The following is a 23266-nucleotide window of genomic DNA, read 5'->3' on the forward strand; positions in this document are numbered from 1 at the left end:
TTTCGTAATATATGATGAACAGATGTAGATAAATCTATGAAGAATTTGATAAAAGTGGCAAGCTTTCTTTCTATTTTTTAATTTATATATAAAATAGATCACGATATAGTTGTCCAGGTTTGTATAAACTGTTTCAAGAATTTGTAACACGGTGCTTTATACACACACACAATTTTCCCTTCGAAATTGATCTACTTAATTTTGGAAAATTATTTTCACTAAAATTCAATAGATTAATAGATTTATCTACTTATTATGAGATAATATTTTCTCGACCGGTTCCATCATATTTATATGTAAAGTAACAGAAAAAAGTCTTTACGCTTGATTATAATGGATATAAAACGGCTTTTTAACTAGTTTCTGTTGATGCCCAAAGCGGACATGTCATGCTGATAAATCAAATATTAACATTTTGAAAATAATAATATTAAGCTTGGCTACCAGTGAAAAGATTAGGTTTCAACAAACAACATCTCTGTGATTTATGTGTTATCTAAATATAAGTTTATACCCTAAAAGGATGATGAAAATAATATTTGGTATTTTTCTTGAAATTAATGGATCTAATATTTCTTAAATTTTCAAATATTTTGTGTTTCAGCTTCTTTTAAAAGTGTTCGTTAATCCACAATCCTTTTCATAAACCCCGATGACACCACCTTTTTAGGATTGCTCTAGCGAGGGGGAGCACGATATTCTTAAAGTGTGTCTAAAGTTCTATAGTTAAGTGTGTAAAATATGTAAGAGTATTCATTCACTTCTTAAACCAAACGCTTTTTCTTTTCTCTGTATGTGTGAGTTGCGCGTGTGTGTGTGTGTTTTTTTTGTGTTGTTTGGCCAACACTTAAAGCGTCTTAAAGATTTATGCCACAACCTTGAAGGACTCGGTCCTTAGGTACTTCCGTTAATTAGGAATTAAGTGACCCGGGTCTTACATATTTAAAAACATGCAAAATTCAATAATAAGCAAAGAAGTAGAAGATGTTGCTGTTGGCACTTATTAATTTGGCAGATGATTTAATTTTCAGCCGGAACTGCTAAAATTCGATAATTAATTTCGCAAAATCACTTTATCTCAATTAAGATCTGAGCAAAGCTCAAGACTTTAGGAATGCGATGACTATGGCTAACTGAGCATGACGATTACATGTCGTCAATTGTTTATTAATTTCGATTTACAATCACTTTTAATTAACATGTATCTATAGTATTTTTAACCCAGTCACGTGGCCAGACAATAAGTAGACAACTAGGCTAAAGAAATCCCCAATCAAAAAAGATTTAAAAAGATTTAAGCAAATAACAAAAAAATCCCTGTAAATTAACACCTTTTTTTATTTTTGATACTCTTTACTTATGCGCAGTGGAAGGGTATATTAGGTGGTCAATGTGATAGGTAGAAAGAATGGACATATTAGTTTTTTAATTAAATGTTTCGTTAATTGAATAGATATTGACATGAAAATTACAACATTGCTTTTTCAATTCTAGATATACTTTTGATGATAATTAAATGTTTTGTTTATTGAATAGAGATTGAAAATAAAAATTCCAAACATTGTTCTAGAAATTTAAGACATAATCAAAGGGTAATTGTAAGGTCGGTACGTATATATAATCTATGGGTAATCCCATTCTTAAGGTAAAGCCCATGAATATTCATATAATCGTTCCAATTGACTGACCAGGCTAGTCAAAATGTAAGCTCTCCCATCATTTACATATTAATTTGTGGGAAATTGGAACAATCAATATTGAATGTTCCATAATGAATCATTTTAATTGTTTTCGTCATTTTTGTCTTGCGCTCGCTCGAGTATCGACACTTGAGATAATCTCTCTCGCAATTGTGAACAAAGTTGCTTTAGATGTCTATCTAAAGTGCCACCACTTGGCTCTAGAAGTACTTCTTGCTATTATTGTATTTAATAGGTTGTGGAAAATTTTTTGGTAACATAAATTAAAAAAGCCATATTAACTAAATCAAGTCCAAACGTTTTTATTGCTTTCATAAAATTTGTTGTTTTTCGATTTGTAATGCAAATTATGACTTTTCCACTAGTTTAACGATCAGAGAGTGGAAAAAAAATGTCTTCTATTTTACTACTGAGTAACTAATTTCTTTTTAGTTTTATTTTTGATTGTTCAGTTGTTATGCAAAGTTCCGTTATAAGTTGCATAATATTTTCACATTTTTACATACAATTATGAAAGTTTTGTGAATCTATTTGATTTATTTGTTTGTCCGCATTGTTATCATTTGTAGTTGATCATTATTGCAATTAATTTCGATATGTGGTTTGACCGCATTTTATGCGGAATTTCTCGGAATTTTTTTTCGGTTGTATGTTTTTTTTTCCTTTTTGACATGTTGAGGTAGGTAGAAAAATTAAAAGCAACAGTGAAGAAGATGATGGAATGGCAAAGATGTTAAGCAGCTTAACCAGGTGAAAAGAGGTGGCCATGCCGATTGCTTGTCCACCTGTCAATTTGTATCTCTATTAAGTAGGTACTCTAGACAAAAGTTATAATAAATATGTTTAAAGGTTGGTAACACATGATGAGATAAAGCCATTAATTGTGGCTTAATTTTTAAAAATACAATAATGATTGGTTAATTATTCGTTCTATAAGGACAATCGATAGAAAAGAGTTGAAATTATGTAATCGAAATTTGTTCAAAAACATTGCTAATCGGATATTGGCTTTATTTTACAATCTGTCCATTCAGTTTTGTACAAGAAAAAAATTTCCCTCTCTCTCTCTCTCTGTCTCTGCTAATTTCGTCAACAAAAAATCAGCAAAGATTATCTTAAATCTAAAAGATAATTAAGCATCTTTCGGACAAGAGTATCTAATAGTCCACATGGGTAAATGTTAACCAGTCAGGCCCTCTTTTTTCACAAATTTTTTCTTACATATGATCTGTTGGGGATTCCCTCAAATTAGTTGGTTACATCCTGTTTTTAATGCTTGTTGTTGGGTATTCCCTCTTCTTTTTATGCGTATGTTCTTCTTCGGCTCAAGACTTAATTATGGCTAGTCACTTGAGTGGCTAAAGGCTAAAAATAGTTTTCAAAACGAAAAACAAAAAACAAAATATGCTACGTGCCTTCATGCATTTAACAATAATAACAATAAAGCTGGATTTTCTTGTTTGTTTGATTGCGTGCCTTAATTTGTTTATGTTGATTGAAACAAATTGAACTTTGACTTATGATTTTTATGAGTTATTATGGCGCTATCATAAGAAAAAAATGTTTGGTTGTTTGAAGGTTTTTTGTTTTTCTGTTTGCCAAGCTTTGTTTCAATTGAGATGCAGATAGAGGAATATTTTGTAAATACTAATGAGGGTAATTCATTGTCGTAGATTAAAGACTGATATAAATTGAAAAATTATGTATTGGTTGATTTTCAATGTCAAGGACGTGACCATAGACTAGACCTAAAGAGTTTGAATTTTAATTTGATTGGTACTTGCAAGGGAATTATATTTGTCATTATAACGATTGCAAACATTTCGATATATATCAGTGTTTTGAAGATGAAGAGTAGTTTTTTGGGCTAACTCTGTTATTTATATTGAACAGTTATTTTTGTTTATTTGATTTATATACCTATTAAAAACAAATGTCAAAAGGCGTTTGCATACTGCTAGATGATTTACGGTTTAAGTGGCCATTTGTCTACATTAAGTCAGCATCTTATTTTTTATTTTAAAACTATTAAATACAGTTTAGTTAAGAGCAAAAAAGGCATAGCTATAAAAGTTGATTTAGTAGATTTTGCTTAGATACTTCTTTTTTGTTCTGTGTATCATTTTGCTCATATAAATCCTTATCACAGCAAGAAATACCTTAGAACCAAAGATATTCTATTAGTAATACTTTTTCGTAGGAACTGTTTCAAAAATCAAGTTGTTCAAATGTTTGATAGGCAAATAAACAAAATTCTTATGATTGCAATTAAGTCATACACTGAACCATAAAATATCAAGGTTAACAATGAAAGTAATTTTCGTCAAATGCGCTTTCAAATCGTTTTTCCTTCTTCTTTTAAGTCCTTATTAGATTAAGAATGCTATGCAAATATTGAAAATGATTTATTTTCTTATTTATCCGATTACAGAAGCAAAAATAACTATTACACAAGTTTTTATTTCGCAAAATCACGTTGATTTCTTATAACGTTTTTTTTTTTGTTCTTCTTTTGGTATTAGTTAATGTGTATATGGTCAATTGTTTATAAAATGTTTATGGACCGTAATTAAGAAACAAATGCTTTGCTCTCTGTTTTCGTCTCTCTTTTTGCTCGGTTCACTGGATCCCAGCACATTAAAGCGACTTATCACTTATGATATCTGGCGCGAGTAATTTTATTGCATTTTAGATTAAATTGGGGAGTTAATCAGGCCCAAAACAAAAAAAGAAAAGCACAAAACGAATTGAATTTTAAGTAGTTTCTTAATGTAATAGCCCTTTACAGTTTTATAAGCACTGACCTTAAAGGTGGGCAAGGACTTTCGGTCCCAAAATGCTTAATCAATTAACGGAGTGACTACTGCTACTGATGCTCTCCCGACGAAGTTTTAACCGCAACTAACTCAGGTTGAATGCAACAAAGGCGCTTTTGAAGATCAAGGCATTAATAATACTATATTTTTTAGCCCAGTTTATTAACAATAAAACGACGACCACAACCACGACGACGACAACGACAACGGCCCTCGGGTTAACTGATAACAGTACAAGTTACGAACGAGGTAACCGAGCTCTAAAATGAAGAGGCAAAGAGCATGACATGGCCGAGAGTATGTGAGAGTGCCAACGATCGAGTGGGAGAGCCAGCCAGAGATTGGGAGCGATCGACGCGTTTTGCCGGTTTAATTAACCAGCACTTGTTGACAGCTGCTGTTGCCAGTGGCTGTTGACATTGCCAATGTTAACTTTAACCACTTAACAGAGTTCGAGCCCTGTTTATCATTTGATTCCATTGATTGGTCGTATGTTAACAATATGTCAGTCAAAAGCAACCGCTGCCGACTTGGCCTCTTCCGCCTTCTAGATTCTGCAGCTACTTTTGCTGCTTGATTTCTGGTTCTGCATTTATTATTAAAAGTTGTAGCGCCGCATATTTGCATTGTTATTATAATTATAAGACTACTCCGATTCTCCGAGACTATAGACGTAGAGAGCCCCAACCCCAAGCCTCATGTTCGAGTCTGATTGGTTTTTTTTTCTCTCATACGATTTCAATCTAATTTTGGACAAGTTTTTGTCGTTGCCAATGGGCTGCATGTTCACAAAACTTATGGTAAAAGCAAATTATTTTGAGGAATTCGATTGACATCTTGTCAGCGAGTGAGAAGTCTTTCATATGATAATGAATTTTAATGAAAAATATGCTTTAATAAATATTTGGACATATGTAAGTGTAAGGAAATTGTAGTCTAAATTGTTTGGGGAATATCAACTATTTATAAAAAATCAGTCAAAAGCATAAAACCAGAAAAGAAGAGATATAAAAAAGATCATTAATTAATAATAATCGTTTATGAGATAACAATCTCAGATATGTTAAATATGTAAGTATATAATGTTTTGAAACATTGCAGATTTTAAAGCGAAAAGTTTTAGCTTTTAAGTTGATTACACATACGACATGATATCACTAAAATCGAACAATATTTAACACGCGTATCAGAAACAATTCAAAATCTATTTTTCAATTGATCAAACGATCGCTAGGTCGGATAAGATATACATAGACAAAAGTATAATTTTGTAAATAAGTGATTTTTTCTAGAAAATTCTTTAATAATGAATATAAAATATTAATAAAACTATATTTTAATAGTTTTTTCTTGCGATATGACGTAGTAGATAATATTTAATATTTCTGTAACTATTAATACGAATTGACTATGGAATTCAGAGCTATTTGTAAGGCATTTCGGTTTCACAAAAAGTCTCTAATGGTCCTTCACTAGGAAGCAAAGCTTACACAGCCTTGTATTTAAATAAAGAGTTTGAAAGCTAAACCCTTCAAATATCCAGGACCTAACTAATAAAAAGAAAAGAAAAAGAAACTAAATTTTTCTTTTTCTTAATCGGATCTATAACCCACAGGTCAATGGCAAAAAGGACTCGGCTGATCTTCATCACCGGACTCCGTGGCAATGTATCACATCATGTTTTGAATATACCCAAATCTTTATATTTAAATATTTAATTCGAGAATTAATTTACTAATACAAAATTGAAAGTTCTAATTGTTAATCTATTTTTAAAAAAATTAAAAAAAAAACTGTCTTTACACTGGACCACCTTCTTATAAATTGAAAGAAACTGTTTTAAAACAATAACATTGCAAAATTATTGTATTCAAATAATTTTTCAGATTGAGACCCCAAATTTGTTGAACGAATAAACATTAAAAATTGTATCTGATTGTATACATAATTAAATCAGACATTCAAATGCAACCGAAAATGTTTCGAGTGTAATGTAATGTTATTAGTAAAAGTATTTGAAATGCAAAACATACAAAATAATCCAGGAAAATATATAAAACGGTCATTGATCCATGTCAATTGCATGGAATGGGTAGCCAAATAGTCATTTGGAATAAATAAAATACTGCTATGAAATTTCATAGGATTGTATTTAGTCCAGCTAGAATTCTCCTCTGAAGAAGATTATTTCAAACGCAGCACAAAAAAACCAGCAGGCTATATTTTTTCTTGATTGTAGTTATTGTATGCCAACTTCTTCATTAAAATGATTAGCTCAACAAAGAAAATAAAAATTCTATTGCATACTTTTTGGGGAAATTTTCTTATCTAACTCTTAACACCATAGTGCTAAAGTAAAAAGACGAACTATTTAATCACTTTGCATTTATGTTGCAAAAAAGTAAAGTTACAAATTTGTTTAGAACTTAAACAAAGTTTGGCTCAGTGTAGAAACGAGAATTCACCACACAGAATCAGAGAGTAAGCCATAGAGAGAGAGAGCGAGCTTTTTGTAAAACTGCAGCATCCCAGCATCATCTCAAGAGCTACGACAACAATGGACGAGGACGAACAGGATACGAGGATACGACAAGCATGGTTGGCATATCCTTTTTGGCAGGCTGCGCGCCGCGTTCAATTGTCAGTTCGTTTGTGGACGTGCGTGCGGCAACAACTTGCAATTTATTACGGTCTAAAAGTAACCAATCCTTGGCAATGGATTTGTGTTAATATGCCACTGTGTGAGTGAGTGAGTGAGTGCGTGAGCGCCTGTATGTATGTGTGTACGTGTTAGTACGTCTGTGTGTATCGAAGTGTTGGTAATTGACAGCACCGGGTCGCGAGTGTGTGTGTGTGGAGTGGAATGGAGTCTTCTGATGACTAACAGGTTTTTTGGCCTCTTCAACAAAGAAAATTAAAAAAAAAATAAATCATACTACAAATAAAGGAATATACTCGCATATACATATATATATGTGCATTTCGCACTCGAGATAAAAGGGAAAACAGCCATTTTTTTGTGCTCACCTAAAGTTTGCCTAAAGGATTAAAGCATTCAACATTTTGACAGAGAGGTAACATTGCCTAGTTTGCTTCCTTTTTTGGCCACTTGTTCTCTTGTGCTAGCTTTGTAACTCCATTTTGGGTCTGCGAACCTTTGTTTTCATGGGAACTTTAATGCGGATAACAGCACATTCCCTCTTTATTTTTCCCTTTTTTTTTTTGTTTGTTTCTTTTTTGTTCACCCTATTTTTTGCCTCTGTTGTGTGTGTTGTGTCCTGTGCAACGCCTAGGGACCTATAAAATACAGAATATAACAGCCAAAAATGTAGGTAGCCCTTATTTTTTGTGTCAGCTTCAATTTATGTTTGCTTTCGATAAGATAAAACAAAAGCAAGTAGAAAACTACCAGACTGACATTATAAAAGATATAGAATATCTGTAAAGACAAAAGATTTCATCATATATTTCTTTTAATATTCATTTCATCTGGCGTAATATAAATAGCTTACATGATTTAGTTCACATCAGTTAGATGGTTAAAGGAAAAAGTCTACAGTAATATGAATAAGTTGGGATATCAAAGGAGATATTATTTTCATAATTTGGGCAATTATTTTTTGTTTGATTCATTTTAGATTTTAAGCAACTTTGTTTTGGTTTTCATATCTCTCATATGAATATTTTCAAATTATAGTGTTAAATGCTCAAACTATGGAAAAAAAGAAACATTTTCTGTCACTAAAATCTTAACCGTTGGCTTCTAAACTACTTTATAGACTTAATGCCATTTTTAAATACATTTTCAATCCAAGGGCAATCAATTTTTTTGTTGATATAGAAACGGAGACAAACTTTGCGGCAAAATACTTTAATCCTTAAGGGGAAAATTTACTGCATTACCCAACTAAACATCTTTAGATATTCTACATATTTACATTCTATCCCATTAAATGGCACAGTCGAAAAGATTTTCATTTTGAGCCATTTAATAATAATTTGCCATTAAGACTTTCTTAATATTCCAGTCATTAGGAATAGACTATATAATATAATTGGACACAGTTTAGTCAAGAGCCTTTCTATTGCAATTCCAAGCATATGGTTGACCAACTTTTGATTCCTTCTGAATCGTCGTTATACGGCAACTATAATTATAATTTCGCATTGTTTGTTGTGCGAGCCATTTTCCAATTTGCTTATAAAATATTCATATTGTTCATACGCCCCATTTCACTGGGCCAACACTCCTGAAACGGGAGAGAGACTAGGGGCGGACTGTGGGGTAAGCGTCAGCTGGTTGCAGTTCGATTACCAATTCGAATGTCGTCTATGGAATTTACAATGCAAAATTATATGGCAAGCGTAACCTCCAACCGTACCCCTTATCCTTAATGGTTGCTGGGGTGGGGGCACAAAAGGATTTTTGCTGTTGCTTTTATTTCTAGAACTCTTTTTGGCTTTAATGCCTCGTAAACCTCACGACGTGCAATAATCTGAACAATTGTAGTTTATGCCTTAATTTTTTTTTCTTTTCTTTTGTTGTTTTTGTTGTTGTCTGCTTTTGTTTGCTGTTTGGCATACTCGTACAGTGTTTTATGGCCACGTTTGTCTCTTGTTGCCATTAAATGACAGGAAGCAGTCGAAGAAGGCACAGAAGACGAATCCGTAATTACATTTCTACATCTCTCCGTCTACTCATACTATTTGTCTTTTTATTTCCCGTTTTTTGTTCTATTGTTTGCTGCAACGGTGTCTGAGTACAGTGTGTACTTAAATAGTTCTAGTCCTCCTTTTATATGCCACATAACTCAATTACCAGGGCATAAGGGATTTCTCAGCAGGCCACAGAGAAATAAACCATGAATCCATCATAAAAAAAAAAAACAAAAATGAAGAAAAGGACAGACCAACAACTTTGATAAATACGGCGAAAAGTTAGCGGCTCTTTTTATAGTCTTTTTCCTTTTTTATTTGTGTTTTGCTTCTTCTCCCCTCTCTTGATAACTGTGTTTACTAGGTGTGTGTGTGTGTGTGATTGTGTAAAAAGTTAAGGGAATCGCACAAAACTTTTTGCTTAACATTATTAGGTTTCAGGGTTTTGAAAAGTGTTTGTCCCAAATGTATACACGACACAGGGCCAATCCAAATGGATTGTAAATTAAACTTTCTCAGTGTTTGGCCCACAAATATGGTCCAACTAAAGGATGAATATGTATGAGTGTATGTGCCGAACCAGTTAAAAAAAGTTTATTTCTTAAAAAAAAAGTTATGTAAATTTTTCTAAACAAATCTTTTATTTTGTTTTGGCAAACATTTGGAAATGACATTTGCTTTTGTTTACAACTCTTTGATCTAAAATGTAAGAATGTTTTTACAGTCTCTCAAATTAACGTTAATAGTTGAACTATTTTTATGAAGCTTACTGAGCCCTTAGGTAAATGTTAAAATTAAATATTTTAAGTTTAAAATAAGTCTCGCATCTAAAAATATTGAATTTGGACTAATAAGCATTATCATCTAAAGTAAAATCAAAAATCTAAACTTTTAATCTCATGATATTGGCAATAAAATAATAGATTGTATTTAGAAAAAAAAAACAGATTTACTGGTTAAAACACAGTAAATAATGTATTATTTTGATGGCTGCGACAGGAAAAAAAATTTTCTTTTACTTTAAATATTTTGTCAAAATTAATATAGACATTTGCAGAATTAATTTTATTTCAGACTTTTGTTAAATAACGATGCATTTCATTTTGAAGCAATCTATTTGACAATTTGACAGTTCGAAAATATAAAACATGAAAAGAATTTTAAAACCTTTGAGGTTTTTACAAATACAGGGTGAGTTATCGTTATTTAAATAGCGTCGGTTTTCATACGTTATCTATCCGAGAAAATTATAGCTTCCTCTTATAGAATTTTTGTCATCTTTGACACCCAATATTGCTCATCACTGGATTTCAATACAGTCCAAATTCGTTAAAATCTTAAATTTACCGACGTTAGTCGATATATTAACGTATGTCCACCCTGTTGTTGTGGATACTTATTCAACGTGAATTAAAAAAAAAAAGCATATTATTTTTTGTTCACTCAGACTCATACTAATTGAAAAATGGACTTTTGCCATTTCACTTAATTTTTGCCTCTTTTGTCTCCCCCCTTTTCTGTTTTTGTTAGTTTTATTCCAACCACCATGGTTGGGAATTCCCATCAGAATTAATTTTTAATGATTATTGGCAAACTGCATTGAGCACTTTTTAACTTCGCACTCAATTTTGGTGAGTGGAAACTTTTTGACATTCAAATCGAAAAAAGAGGGCACGTCCCTCTTATAGATAACGCAAACACTTTAATTCTGTTTGAAGAGACGGTTTCCCCAAGAGAGATAATGGCAATTGCTAAATTTGGTGAAATAAAATACAAATGAATGAGACAGATAAGTTAAGGTTTGTTTTTCTTAGAAGTGGTAAATTTAAATTTGAGTTGCTTAAGAATACAAAAAAACACCTCATGTATTTCAGATCGACTTACTTTCACTTATCAAATTGGTCAGGGCTTAGAAGAACGTAAAATTTGTAGCTTCTTTAAGCTATCTTTATCTGTATAAATTGTCATATTAATGCATATTAAAACAATAGACTAGTTAGTTAAGTACAACTTTCATATATTGGCATGACAAGTGACTACTAATACAGTACATTTTTTCCACCTACTGGATCATCTTTGAAGCCCTTATCAATAGAGTTGCCAGGTTTGGGCACGATAGGGCGGCTGCTTTCTCCTAGACCTTTAAATTTTACACCTCTTTTTAATTTAATTAATTCAAAATGACATTTTTATGTATTTGATTATAACCATTTATTTAATTCCAAGATTTTTGTCTTACAAGTAAATTTAAAAAGTATAGTCTTATAAAGATTGAGTTTGATTAACCCATTTTGGACCACTGTTTGACTTTTCGAAAAGCAAGTTTTGTATGTTTTCAAAAATTCAGTATTGTATTTGGCTACATTTCAATCAAATGAAGTATATATTTAGTTACACAAAAATTACATTTAATAAACGTTCAAATCCAGTTTTCTTCCAAGCTAAAACAGGCAGAATGTTGTATTTATTAAAAAAGTAATTTTGCATCTTAAAATCCACCTGGTCCAAAATGGGTTAAATTTTAATTTTGATTTAAAAATTTTTATTATAATAAAAGCTAATACTTTCTCTAAAATTGGTACCGAGATATTGTATTCTTGTTAAATTTTGTGTTTGAAAGATTGTAATTTCAATTTCTTCCGCCTCTCTTTTTATATCAACTATTACTCTATTTATGGCCATATATGAAAGAACAAGCTTAGTTTTAGATGAAAAGTTAGTTCATAGTGGTTTAAAAGTAACTTTATATATAGCAGAATACAAATCTTCTCGATTCTTGATTGAATGAACACATTATGACCACATATATTGTTGAAAAATCTATTTTAATAAAAATTGAGGTTAATTAAATTTTAGTTGTGATCAAAAATGTAGCTTATACCTTCTCTAAAATTGTTAGCCCGATATTGTATTCTTGTTTAATTTTGTCACCATATAAAATATTTCTTATTCTCTTGCACTGTAATTCTCTTACCCATAATATAGTATTTATCGATGTTATAAATTTTCCAAGGATAATTAAATATAGAACAAAACTTAATCTTTTGTATGTTCTAAAAGTTGTAATTTCAATTTTTTTGCCCCATAAATTGTTTTTTGTTACACTTTCTACATACATACGTACACATGCCATTCATTAAATTTTTGCTCTAAAGGAAAAACTTTTCGCCTACCTTTTTTTTTGTTTCATTTTCGCACCAGGAACAGCAGCAGGAGCAGTCGCCGCAAAAACTTTTAAGTTTTTAAGACTTTTATTGATAAAAAGCGGTCTAAAGTCACCTACTAAAAATTTTTGGTGACAAGCTAAAAGGTTGCACAAGAGCGAGAACAAAAAGAAGTGAAAAGAAAGAACAAAAAATGTGTGTTGGAGATAGAGAGAGAGAGAGAGAGAGAAAACGAGATAGAAATAATTTTTGATGGAAAATGGCTTAAGGAAAAATTCCAAGAAAAAGTCAAGCAGAATATTTAATGCAAAGAAAAACAAAGTGAACAGGAAAATTTCACTAGGCAAGTCTTGAGCTTGAGTATAATTTGAAGATTGCCTGGGGCTAAAGACTACGAAATACTCAAGCTCATTGTTCGTGTTGTTGTTGCTTGGGTGTTGGAAAGGCGTGAGGGGTTAAAGGGGAGGCGTGGTCGTGGCCCCCTTAGGGCCTGTCATTGACAACAGCTGCTTTCATGTCTGTGACCCAGTGACTTGTGTAGCCTACATTCCGGCGCCTAGCAGGAGTGTAGATCCTGGCTTCTGGCTCCAAAAGGCTGCTAAGGCTGCTGCGGCAACTACAGCAAGTCCTTATTGCATTTTGCCCCCAAATGACGCTCTGGCACAATTAAGTGCAAGAAAAATAGTTTGCACATTTAATTAAAACAGGTTGACGTCACAGCAAATAGCAAAGACTAACGAAATGTTTTGCCATTCATGCCAATAGTTTTCTATTTCCTGAATCGATTTTCAGTCAATATCGAGTTGTAAGATAACACAGATAAGAATGTGATATCATAGAGAAAAATATTTCTGATAATAGCAATGTGTAATATTGACATTGAAGATGCAAAAAAAAAAACCCTAAGATAATTGTGCACCTGTTATTGAAGTATATGATTTTACTCCATGTGATATTGATTTATGAAATATTTTTTCTCATTCTTTTTTCTTTTGATCACTTCTGATTTGAAAAGAAATAAATCTTAAGCAAAGTTTATAAAGCAATACATATGAGGCAAATACATATTAATTTTAAATATTTGTATTGATGATATCGTTTAGTGCTTAATAATAATATATTTCTTCTTATTGTGATGGGTGGAAAAGATAATAGGAGATTTTTAATTTTTGGATGGTAATATACTTCTTTGAACAACTGTTAAAAATTTTTTCAATTGGCTTGGTCAAAGAATATCGCAATTATAGACTGATGAAACCTGCATACTTAGCATTGTATGGTCACTTTTCTGTTAAAAGCATTTAAGACTAAAGAGCCTCTTTATACCTGAAACCTGTTTCCAAAACCAGATATATTTTTTTTTTAAAAGTCAAAAGTCATTTTTAGATTATTTAATTAGCTTGATACCTCTATTTATTACAAGAATAGGAAATAGCTTACCAATATGATTAAAAAGATCTTCATACGTTCTCAAAATCAATTGCTAATTTAAAAGTTTTCTTTATCGGAAGTAAATAACTCTAACCCATAAGGCGATCTAAATATTACAACTTGAGTAGACACTAAAACAAAAACATTGTCAATTGGAATTATTGAGTTATTTCCCGTGGTAAATAAATAATTAGTTGGAGCAAATAGTTAAGTGCCAGCAAATAGGTATTTCTAATCAATAAATAAGCACTTCAAAACGTGGAAGTCTTTGTTTACTGCTTGACAATTGAAGGAATCAGTTTGAGTAGCAAACTTAATCGAAATCGAATGATTACTTTGAGTGAAGAGCTATCGAAAAACATTAAAATATATGTTAAAATAGACAAAGGAATAAAGGAAGTTTTACTAGATTCGATTTTACTTGAAGTTAGTTTTAGTCAGAAGTGATTATAGGCATATAAAAGTCCCTTTTAATAAGTGGATTAAATAAAGTAAATTGTAGCTTCTAGGTTTATTTAACACTTGAATATTTTACACAAGCAAGAGCAAAAAAACAATTACAAAATGGGGAAAAAACAATTTTAATCGTAAATTCTCGAATTGCCTAGGTAAAGGCTAAAACAAACATGTAACGGTTAGTCGATTGGTTTTGGGGGATCCGGTTTGCAGGGTCGGGCGATGGTCAATCCGGTTTAGGTTTACATTTATCCCCAACCAATTGGAATTTAAGCCTCTGCACATGAAAATGTTTGCAGGGGTTTGTGCAAATATATTTGCTTTTAATTAAAAACCAGAGGAAATCCGAACAGACCAACACAGAGCAGACAAGCTGAAGGCATTTTCAGTTTGAGTTTTAAATATAATGAGCAATATACATATGTATTTGAGTATTTATGTACATATTTTTTGCTCTCTAACAAATATCTATTAAATAAACATCACAAAACATAAATAAGAAACTGAAAAACATACAAACATAGACACACACTCATACACTCATACATTCACTTGTATGCATATTTATGTATAATCCATGTTCCATTATATGCCATAAGTGCAGGCCATGGATGCCAGCCCACCTCTCTGTTCTTTGTCCCTTGCCCATCTAGGATTCTTTCGAAAGGGGAAATGAAAAGAAAATAGTTTTACTCAGACGGCCTGCCAATGCCAAATGCCTTTACTCTACCCAGCAGCCAGCATAGTTCAAATATTTTTACATGTCAAACATAAAAAAAAAGAAAAAAATATTTTCTCTTCTTTTTTTCTAGCTTTGCCAACATGAATAAGTAACTCAAGTAAGAAAAGAGAGAAAGATAGAGATAGAGATAGAAATAGAAGAGAAGTAAGGAATAGTAAGCACTAAAATAAGTTATATATACACACATAACAGTTAGATGTTTTCAGGGCCATCTTTCTTCAAGTACTTTTGCAGTTCAAGAGTTTAAAAAGTAAGAAAAAAAAACTACGGAGCGAAGTTGGAATACTCTACCATCGAAACTAACTCAACAAAATATGTAGATAAGCAATTGTCTAAGGCTTTTAGTTCAGTTTTTTGTTCTGTTCAATTTTTTTAAGTACTAAAATCAATAGTTTCTATTTCCATTCAAGACTATAAAAAACAGTTTCGACAGTTTCAAAATGAATCTCTTTCAATGCCATAAACTTGTTCAGACAAAAAAAAATAAATAAAAACGGTTTGCTCGTTTTGAATAAAGTCCTTATCAAAAGCAATGTACTGTTTTTTTCAAGCACTTGGAAAAGTGAGAAAGACGTGAAAACTATGGGGAAAAAAGAGATGTTGAAATAACTGCCAATGAGTTGAGTGATGTTTTTTTCTGGTCAAAAAGAATCTCACTATAGTTCTGTATGACAGGGATAATAAATCTTTTCATGAGCGCTTATCGATGTGATTTACTGAAAGTAAAAGGCAAAGCAATGTTTTGCTATTGCCTTTTGAGTAATGATTAAACGGTTTAAACTTCAATAGAGTAACAGCTTCAATGACTTACATTTTCTACAAAACTATTTAAGTAGTTATTGGAGTTAAACATTAATAGTTTATGGCTATTCAGGATACTTCACCACATGTCAAAAGAAGATGCCTTGGGATAAAACCATTATATAATGTATTAGTTTTAATAATGTATATAATATAATATATATTAAAATAAATACCAGTACTTTTCTACACAACTTAACTTAAAAATGTGCCAAACTGGTCCTTCAGCAAATTTCTTATACTTTAAATTAAGCTAATAACGTATACGCAAAGTGTGCCAGCAAGACTTGTAATAGTCATTAAAAATTTTTGCGGAACTGTCCAAAGCGTCTTTTTATTTAAATATAATAAATAATAATTGACAGTTTCGAATGTATTTTTTGATAAATTTCAAAAAAATGATTTAATCGTTCACTCCTTATCGAAAATAAAGGATACAAATTCGAAGATTATCTGGTGTTAATGCTTGAATAAATTTATGAGAAGCAACATATGTTACAAATGCGAGGGATTTGCTTTAGTCAATCTGTTTAAAATGGCTAAAATGACTTTTTTAACAGTCATATTAGATAGTTTTATCTTAATAACAATTTAAATGACTACTAATCGCAGCTATTTAAAAAATATAACTTTGATTTTATGGCAACAATTTGATAACAATTGCAAAAAAGCCATGAAAAGCAATTTAATTTATTATTCAATATGCAGCTACTCGAATGTATTTCTTTCTCTACTGCCAACCCCTCATGCGAGAGTCATCTAATTATTTATGCATATAATGCAAACATATTTCATAGATACATATACATAAAATATCAGCAGGGAGAAATAATAAATGGCATAAATTACAATTCAATTTCTTATGGTCTATTATTTTATGCCTAACAGGAGCAACACGACAAGAAGCCAACAAGACGAGACTAAGAATGAGAATGAGAATAAGGATAAAGAAAAAAAAAAAAATACGACTAACCCCGCCCATATAGGGGCGAAGCCATAAAGTTAAAGCTTGCGCCAAATAGTAATCATATTTTCAGCATAAAAGCAACAACAACGGGATAATCCCATTCGGTACAGGCCAATGATTTCTTATGCGGTGCATGTCCTCGTCTACATCCACATCTCTGTCTCTTGTTCCTGCCTTCTGCCTTTGCCTTATTCCTTTTCGTTTTTTTTCTTTCCCCCCTTTTTCATTTGCCTTGTTCTGTATTCATAATTCGATTTTTCTTTCCTTTTCTTTCTCTTAAGCGCCCGCGCCATTTGCTGATTCTGTCTTACCCCAATGTCTTTGCGATTATGCGGGGAGATGTGAAACAGAGAGTTGCGTTGGCAAGGGCATGGGACTCAACTGACTTGCCACAAGTCGAGTTGACTAGGGTTGAGTCGAACAAACGAATTATGGATTTCTGGCTATTATCATGGACCGATGCCTTTGAAGCATTTTATTGTTGTGGACAGAAGCAGTTATGTACATACATATGTATGTCTCTTCGCTTTCGTGTTGCTTACCCTGACATTTTGATCGAGTTCCCACTTTAATGTATGATTTGACTATGAACAATTCGGATTATTCCAAATGAGTCTTAAACAAACTAGTCTAAAGAATATATGTATAATTATTTTGTGGAAATTAAAGTCCAAGATTATCTCTAAAAACTGCCCAATTACTATATATTATTAAACTCATAAATAACATCCCTCAGAGGAAGTATTCTTTGTAGTTTCTTTTTGACTTGGCTACAAGTCAGATACAGCTCATTTACAACAACGCTGGCCTCCAATCAGCTACTGTCTTTTCGACTCTGGTGTTGTTTTCGACCCTATTCTCCCCTAGCCGGAACAATGGCGCTCACTGACCTTGTTGTATGCTTCCTGGCCATTGATTTTGCGCCATCATAATCATTGCAGTTTTGCCTCTAATTTAACAACAACTCGAACCCCATCAGTATCCGAAACCTCGCATTTGGAACCTCCTCAACCTCAAGCCTCAACCCCAACAAAAGAGAACAGAACTACAGAACTCAACTCTATTTATGACTGCGTTTTGTTGCAACATTTGTTGTTATTGGGGCAACAAAAGTTTTTCTATTTAGTTTGCCATAGTTTTGTTTGCTTTTGAGCGTGCTGTGAAAAGTTTTTATTTTTTTGGGTTTTTCTTTCTTGTAGTTTTTTTTTTTTTTGTTTTTTGAAATGTGGGTGCCATTGTTTTGGATTTTCCGCTAGCCACAGGCACCATCAGCCAGCACTAAAGCAGACATGATCATGGACATGGACTCGGGACTCGTACTCGGACTACGACTAAAAGACATGGATACGGACATGGGCATTATCTTACAGTTTGGGGGTTTGCACTGTCTCTCGTCTGGCAGTTTTCTTTCTTTCCTTTTCAGTCAGTTTGTTCTGCTTTTCCTTTTGTTTTAGCAAGCTGAGTTTAATGTGGCATATAACTGACGTTCTTTAAATACAATTAAAATATGTTTGTGTTTCGCTTTTAAAGCCATTTTCATTTAAAATGTTCGTGTCCAATTGTTTTTTAAAAGCTCTGACTATGGCCTTTCATTAAGCGTTTCAAGTAATTATAAAAAGTTTAATAACATTTTATAGAACACTTCCACTTTACAATATTTACTTTATTTTTAGATATTTTTTGACGTCATTTTTGGTTCTTATTTTGATATCTGGATATGATGACTGATACGATATCTTAATCGCTTTGTAAATAATTTAAAGATTTGTTAATAAAAAGTTGAACTGATAAACATTAAATTGTTCCTATTTTTATTTCTGCTTCCTAATCGATTTTTAAACAATTTAGTCATTGTTTTACTTTTCACTCTTTTTGATTAAGTTTAATGTAAAACTAATCAAATGAGTCCATTTAAGTGCTCATCGACCTAAATCAAATTCACACTTCTGTCGCGCACAACTCTTACACTTTGGGTTGCCCTTGGGCCAGATTCTTATTGTCCCTAATAACAACATCCTCTCTTGAACGTTATCTCCGCTCTTTATTCCTTAATTTAAAGGTTGTGGTAATCCTTTGAGGCAATCATTTATTGGAAACATTCAATTAAGGTCCTTAAAGCTGTTTCCCAAAGCTCTGCCAGTTTATTTGAATTGTAAAATATACCATTTCTTATTTAATTGCCTAATCTTTCATATACATTGTCGAATCACAGTAGTAATACATTTTTATCACTCCTTAAATATGCAGAAATTTTATAAAAAAAAGAAAGAAAATAAGAAACTAAATGTGGAGTAAAAGCTCAATTCGAAAAATAAGGTAAATTACTTAGTCATTTCATTAGAAATATTAAGGCAGTCTTGTATTGGAAAGTTTTTAAAAGATCTTTCATGTCTTTATAATTCAATTTGTTTTCTTATTTTGGAAAAGGAGAGAAACAAGGAAATTGGCCATTTTATTATTCAGTTTTCCACACATTTACACCGAGAGTTTCTCTTTGGATTTCTAAGTATTTCAAGCCTGAACAGGCAATTGATTGATTTTGTCGAATTGAAGTTGAGGCCAGAAGTGCCACTGACAGTCGGTGCCACAATGAAAGTAAAGACAAAGCGCCAAATGTCTGTCAGTCCGTCCTCTCTCCTCCACATTCTCATCTTCGTCTCTCTTTCCGTTCTTGTCTCAGCCTCTAGTTAACCACACGCCCCCTGCTGGTTTTGGTCTTGTCAATGGCTGAACAACCACTTAATGAATAGCAGCAAGACTTCGGTTAAAACGCTGTAGAGATTGATGACGCACTTGATGATGCTGCCTGGCACTCTGAATCCAACTGCAGTGTCGAGTGTCCTTTCAGTCAGTCAGTCAGTCAGTCAGTTAGTTAGTTAGTCTGACTTTTGTGTAGTCGTCGTCGTCGTCGTCAGGTTCGTCTTCTTGCCATTGCACTTAACCAACGTTTTGTCATTTTGACAGCGAACACATGGAGCCAGGACGCAGGAGCAAGTTAAAAAATTTGCATACTCAGCAAAGTGGCTGAAAAAAAAAATGTAAAGAAAGAAGAAGAGACAGTATCTTATATGTATATCGCTGCAAGTGTCGCCCATTTCCATTTTACATCTCCTTAGCCATAAAAATGCCGCAATGACGAGACACAATTTTTCGTTTCTCTCTTATTTTTGGTTTTTCGTTTTTCTTTTCTTAGGTTGGCTTAACTTTTACTTTCCATGCCGGATTGTGGTTTTATTTTTATTTTGTGTGCACTGTTATTTTTTTTCTCTCTCTTTTTTTTTTGTAAATTTTTCACTCAAATTAATTTTGTTCGTTGGTTGTGTCTCTGGCCCCAAGTCGTTGACTTAATGCCTGGCGGAGCTTAAGCGGCGTATACGTAATTTCTGCCTCCTGCCTGACATTTTGATTTGGCAAAGTGAAATGATGAGTTGTGCTTTTCAAAAAGCAGTTTACGTTGACATTGGACAGAGTGAACGAACGAATGAGATGGCAGTTGCCTGGCCCTAAAGGCTCTTTTAATGAATGTATTTTTAAAATAAATTTAACATGATTTTGATTATTAAATTAGAGCTTTAATACCATTGAATATTGCATACAAAGTATTTCTTTCTTATGGATAATTTTACTTGCCATTTGTCAGCTTCTTCTAAAGCAAAGTTTATGCAAAACTTTAAGTTCGTCTTTGGCCATCAATCAGACGGAAAAGTTTCATTCTGGGTCATAACTTTTGCTTACACTTCTTTGCCCGTCTTTATCATTTTTCTTTGGTTTCTTTCTTTTTTCGTTTTTCTTTTCTTTTTCTTTTCTTCTTATAATAAAGAAAAGCCAAAATCATTTTTAAAATTTCAAGGCGAATGTCAATCAAATTTACATGCTTTGTGACATTTTTGTTTAGTTCTTTCTTTTTATCGTTTGCCATTTTTTTTTTTCTGTATATATTGTTAGTTACTTTTTTATGTGATGTGAGTGTGTGTGTGTGTGTAATAAAATTGATGATGGGAATAAATAAGCAAATTGATTGAACTCCTTATGACAGGTTAAAGTGCTAAAAGTGCAAAGAGCTTTAAGATGAATACCTAAATAAGTATTTCGAGTAAAATATACTTTAAAATGGCTTATATTAATATTCTAAAGACAGTAAACGAACACTTCTACAACAATAGTCCTTAAATTTTATAATACCTTTTCGGTAGGGGTTTTAAAAAAATTAATCTTTTGTCTCTTTTATAATTAAATAATAATTTCAATAATTTTAAGAAACTAGAGAAAAACATTCTCATCATTTGTATTCGCTTTAAATTAGTAAAACTTTTTTCAATTAGGTAATAAGAAAAGGAATTGTACATTTTCATATAAACCTGCGGCTTTATTTGTAAAAACATCAATTTCAATTTATTTTTAAGCTGACATCTGGTCTGCCGAGACCTAGAAACTATCGTAAAAAGACATTCACCTATATTTTAAGATTGGTGTGAGCTTTCGGAAACATTTGTCAACAATTAACAGTACATTTTCGTCTTATTTATACTATTAGCACACTTATTTTCTATGTTAATGTTAAAGTCCTTTTTTTAAGAAGAATCTAAAGCATTTACGACTGAAGAAGTTGATCATCATCGATATTTGAATGAAAGATTATTCCAAATACTTGAAGATTGGCCAAAGTATTAAAATATTTAATCATCAACGCATAAGAAACTTCAGACATCCTTATAAAGTAAATTTATCACGTTATAGTATACGTGTAAAAGTGTTTTTAGTAAGGTTAGTGATTCAGAATTAAGGTAGCATTCTGAGATTGCTACTCCTAGTGACGTGCGTTTTCGCTTAGGCCACTTTGGGTTACCTGTAACACTTGGACAAAGGTGCTGGGATGGTAATCTTCCAAGATTTTTTATAAAGTACTACCACAGACAAACCTCTGTTGCATCAAAAGGAATTTCTAAAAACTTTTTGTATTCATAATGCCTTTCTGAGGCATTATCCCATCCCACAGTTGTGGGTCGGCCATATAACATCCAAACCTATTAAGATTAATGTCCAAAATTTGCAATTCTATGCCAATTTTCATAAAGGCAAATTTTTATTGAGACTAGTGTTTATTAAATCAAGATATTGTTTTAAATTATTGAATTGCCATCTTGTTCTTGTTTGAAAGAATTATATCTCAACATGTTAGGACGTTGACCACGTTTGGTTTTTAGATATATGTATTAGAACTTTAGCAATCAAATATTCTCTGTGTAGCCAGAATATGCATATGACTTGCTGTTCTTATTTATAGTTATTACCTAACATTAGCCAAAAAACGTATTTAAATGAAAGTACTATATTTTGCATACGTTCAAGTCATTAAAACAGGCCAATTTTTTTGATTTCGGATAAGGTTAAGGTTATGCATCTATGAAAATTATGGACTAATATTAGTCAATATGTTTTATTATATATGCTTATACTATAAATGTATTTATATCTGTGTGTATGAAGTAGCTATAGAAAATGCATCACCCGTTTGAACTAAATACAAAGTCATAAACTATAAAAATTCCCTTGCATCGTCAACTTGGGAAATAAAAATCTAATTAAATTATCTATGTCAAAGGCAAATAGTTTTAGCTTGTGCACAGGGCATTCTCTAAAGTTTTGCTATCTGTGGGATTACTCCTCCATACAAAAAGCACACACACACACAGTTACAAAGTATATACAAATTCATATATACCATCTATATATACATACATACATAAATTGCACACACATTACTCTAGTTATTAAATTTTGCCCGGGTACTAAAAATCCTTGCTAACCAATTTCTCATTCCCTTTTAACTATTTTCAGCTCAAAGGCCACACCAGAGAGACACACACACACACACATATACATAAAAATACAGAGATGAAGAGCGGTTGAGCTTGAAGAAGATAGAGAGGGGCAAAAAGGATATGCAAGGATATGCAAAAACCAGTAAAACCAAATTCGCGAAATTGCTAGAGAAGAATCTCGGCGAATGCAACCTGTGACTGGTCGTAATTAGAAGGACTCACTCCAAGGACTTGCATCTGTGTGTACGCGTGCATTAGTGTGTGTGTGTGAAAGTGTCTGTGTCTGTGCAGGATTGCGACAATCTGTGTTCGTGGGTGTGTGTGTGTAACACTTGCGGAAATTGCCTTCATTTTTGCTTTTTTTGAAGAAAATTCTCTTGCCTATTGATATCACACATCGTCATCATCATTTTGGGGGCATGCTGCTGTTGTTGCCACAACTGTTGCATGCAACATGGATGGCGAAAATCGGATTATACTCAATGTGGGCGGCATAAGGTGAGTGAAATAAAATCAAATTAATTTCTATCTCAATTTCTTTAACAAAATAAAAAGAATTTTAAAATGAATACCTACACATTTTTAGAAATTAATTAAAAAGATAATAGAGAATGAAAAAACTCGCTCTTTTATGGAATTCCCAAACATATTTGTTTTTGACAATTATTAATTAAAATTTGTCATTTCAAATTCATGTGAAAATTCACAGAT

At 32.2% G+C, this 23266-nt stretch overlaps 1 protein-coding gene across 1 annotated transcript in view; it reads left to right on the forward strand.

Moving 5' to 3' along the window:
- The first annotated feature begins 7186 nt into the window (after positions 1-7186).
- Positions 7187-23266, forward strand: part of LOC6643828 (potassium voltage-gated channel protein Shaw) — a 61832-nt gene continuing 45752 nt past the window's right edge. Inside the window, exons 1-2 of the mRNA XM_023176536.2 lie at positions 7187-7590; positions 22572-23053. Coding sequence (XP_023032304.1) covers positions 23010-23053 — 44 coding nt within the window. The 5' untranslated portion in view covers positions 7187-7590; positions 22572-23009. The remainder of the gene's footprint in view (positions 7591-22571; positions 23054-23266) is intronic.

The sequence above is a fragment of the Drosophila willistoni genome (assembly GCF_018902025.1).
Source record: "Drosophila willistoni isolate 14030-0811.24 chromosome 2R unlocalized genomic scaffold, UCI_dwil_1.1 Seg167, whole genome shotgun sequence".
Lineage (NCBI taxonomy): Eukaryota > Metazoa > Arthropoda > Insecta > Diptera > Drosophilidae > Drosophila > Drosophila willistoni.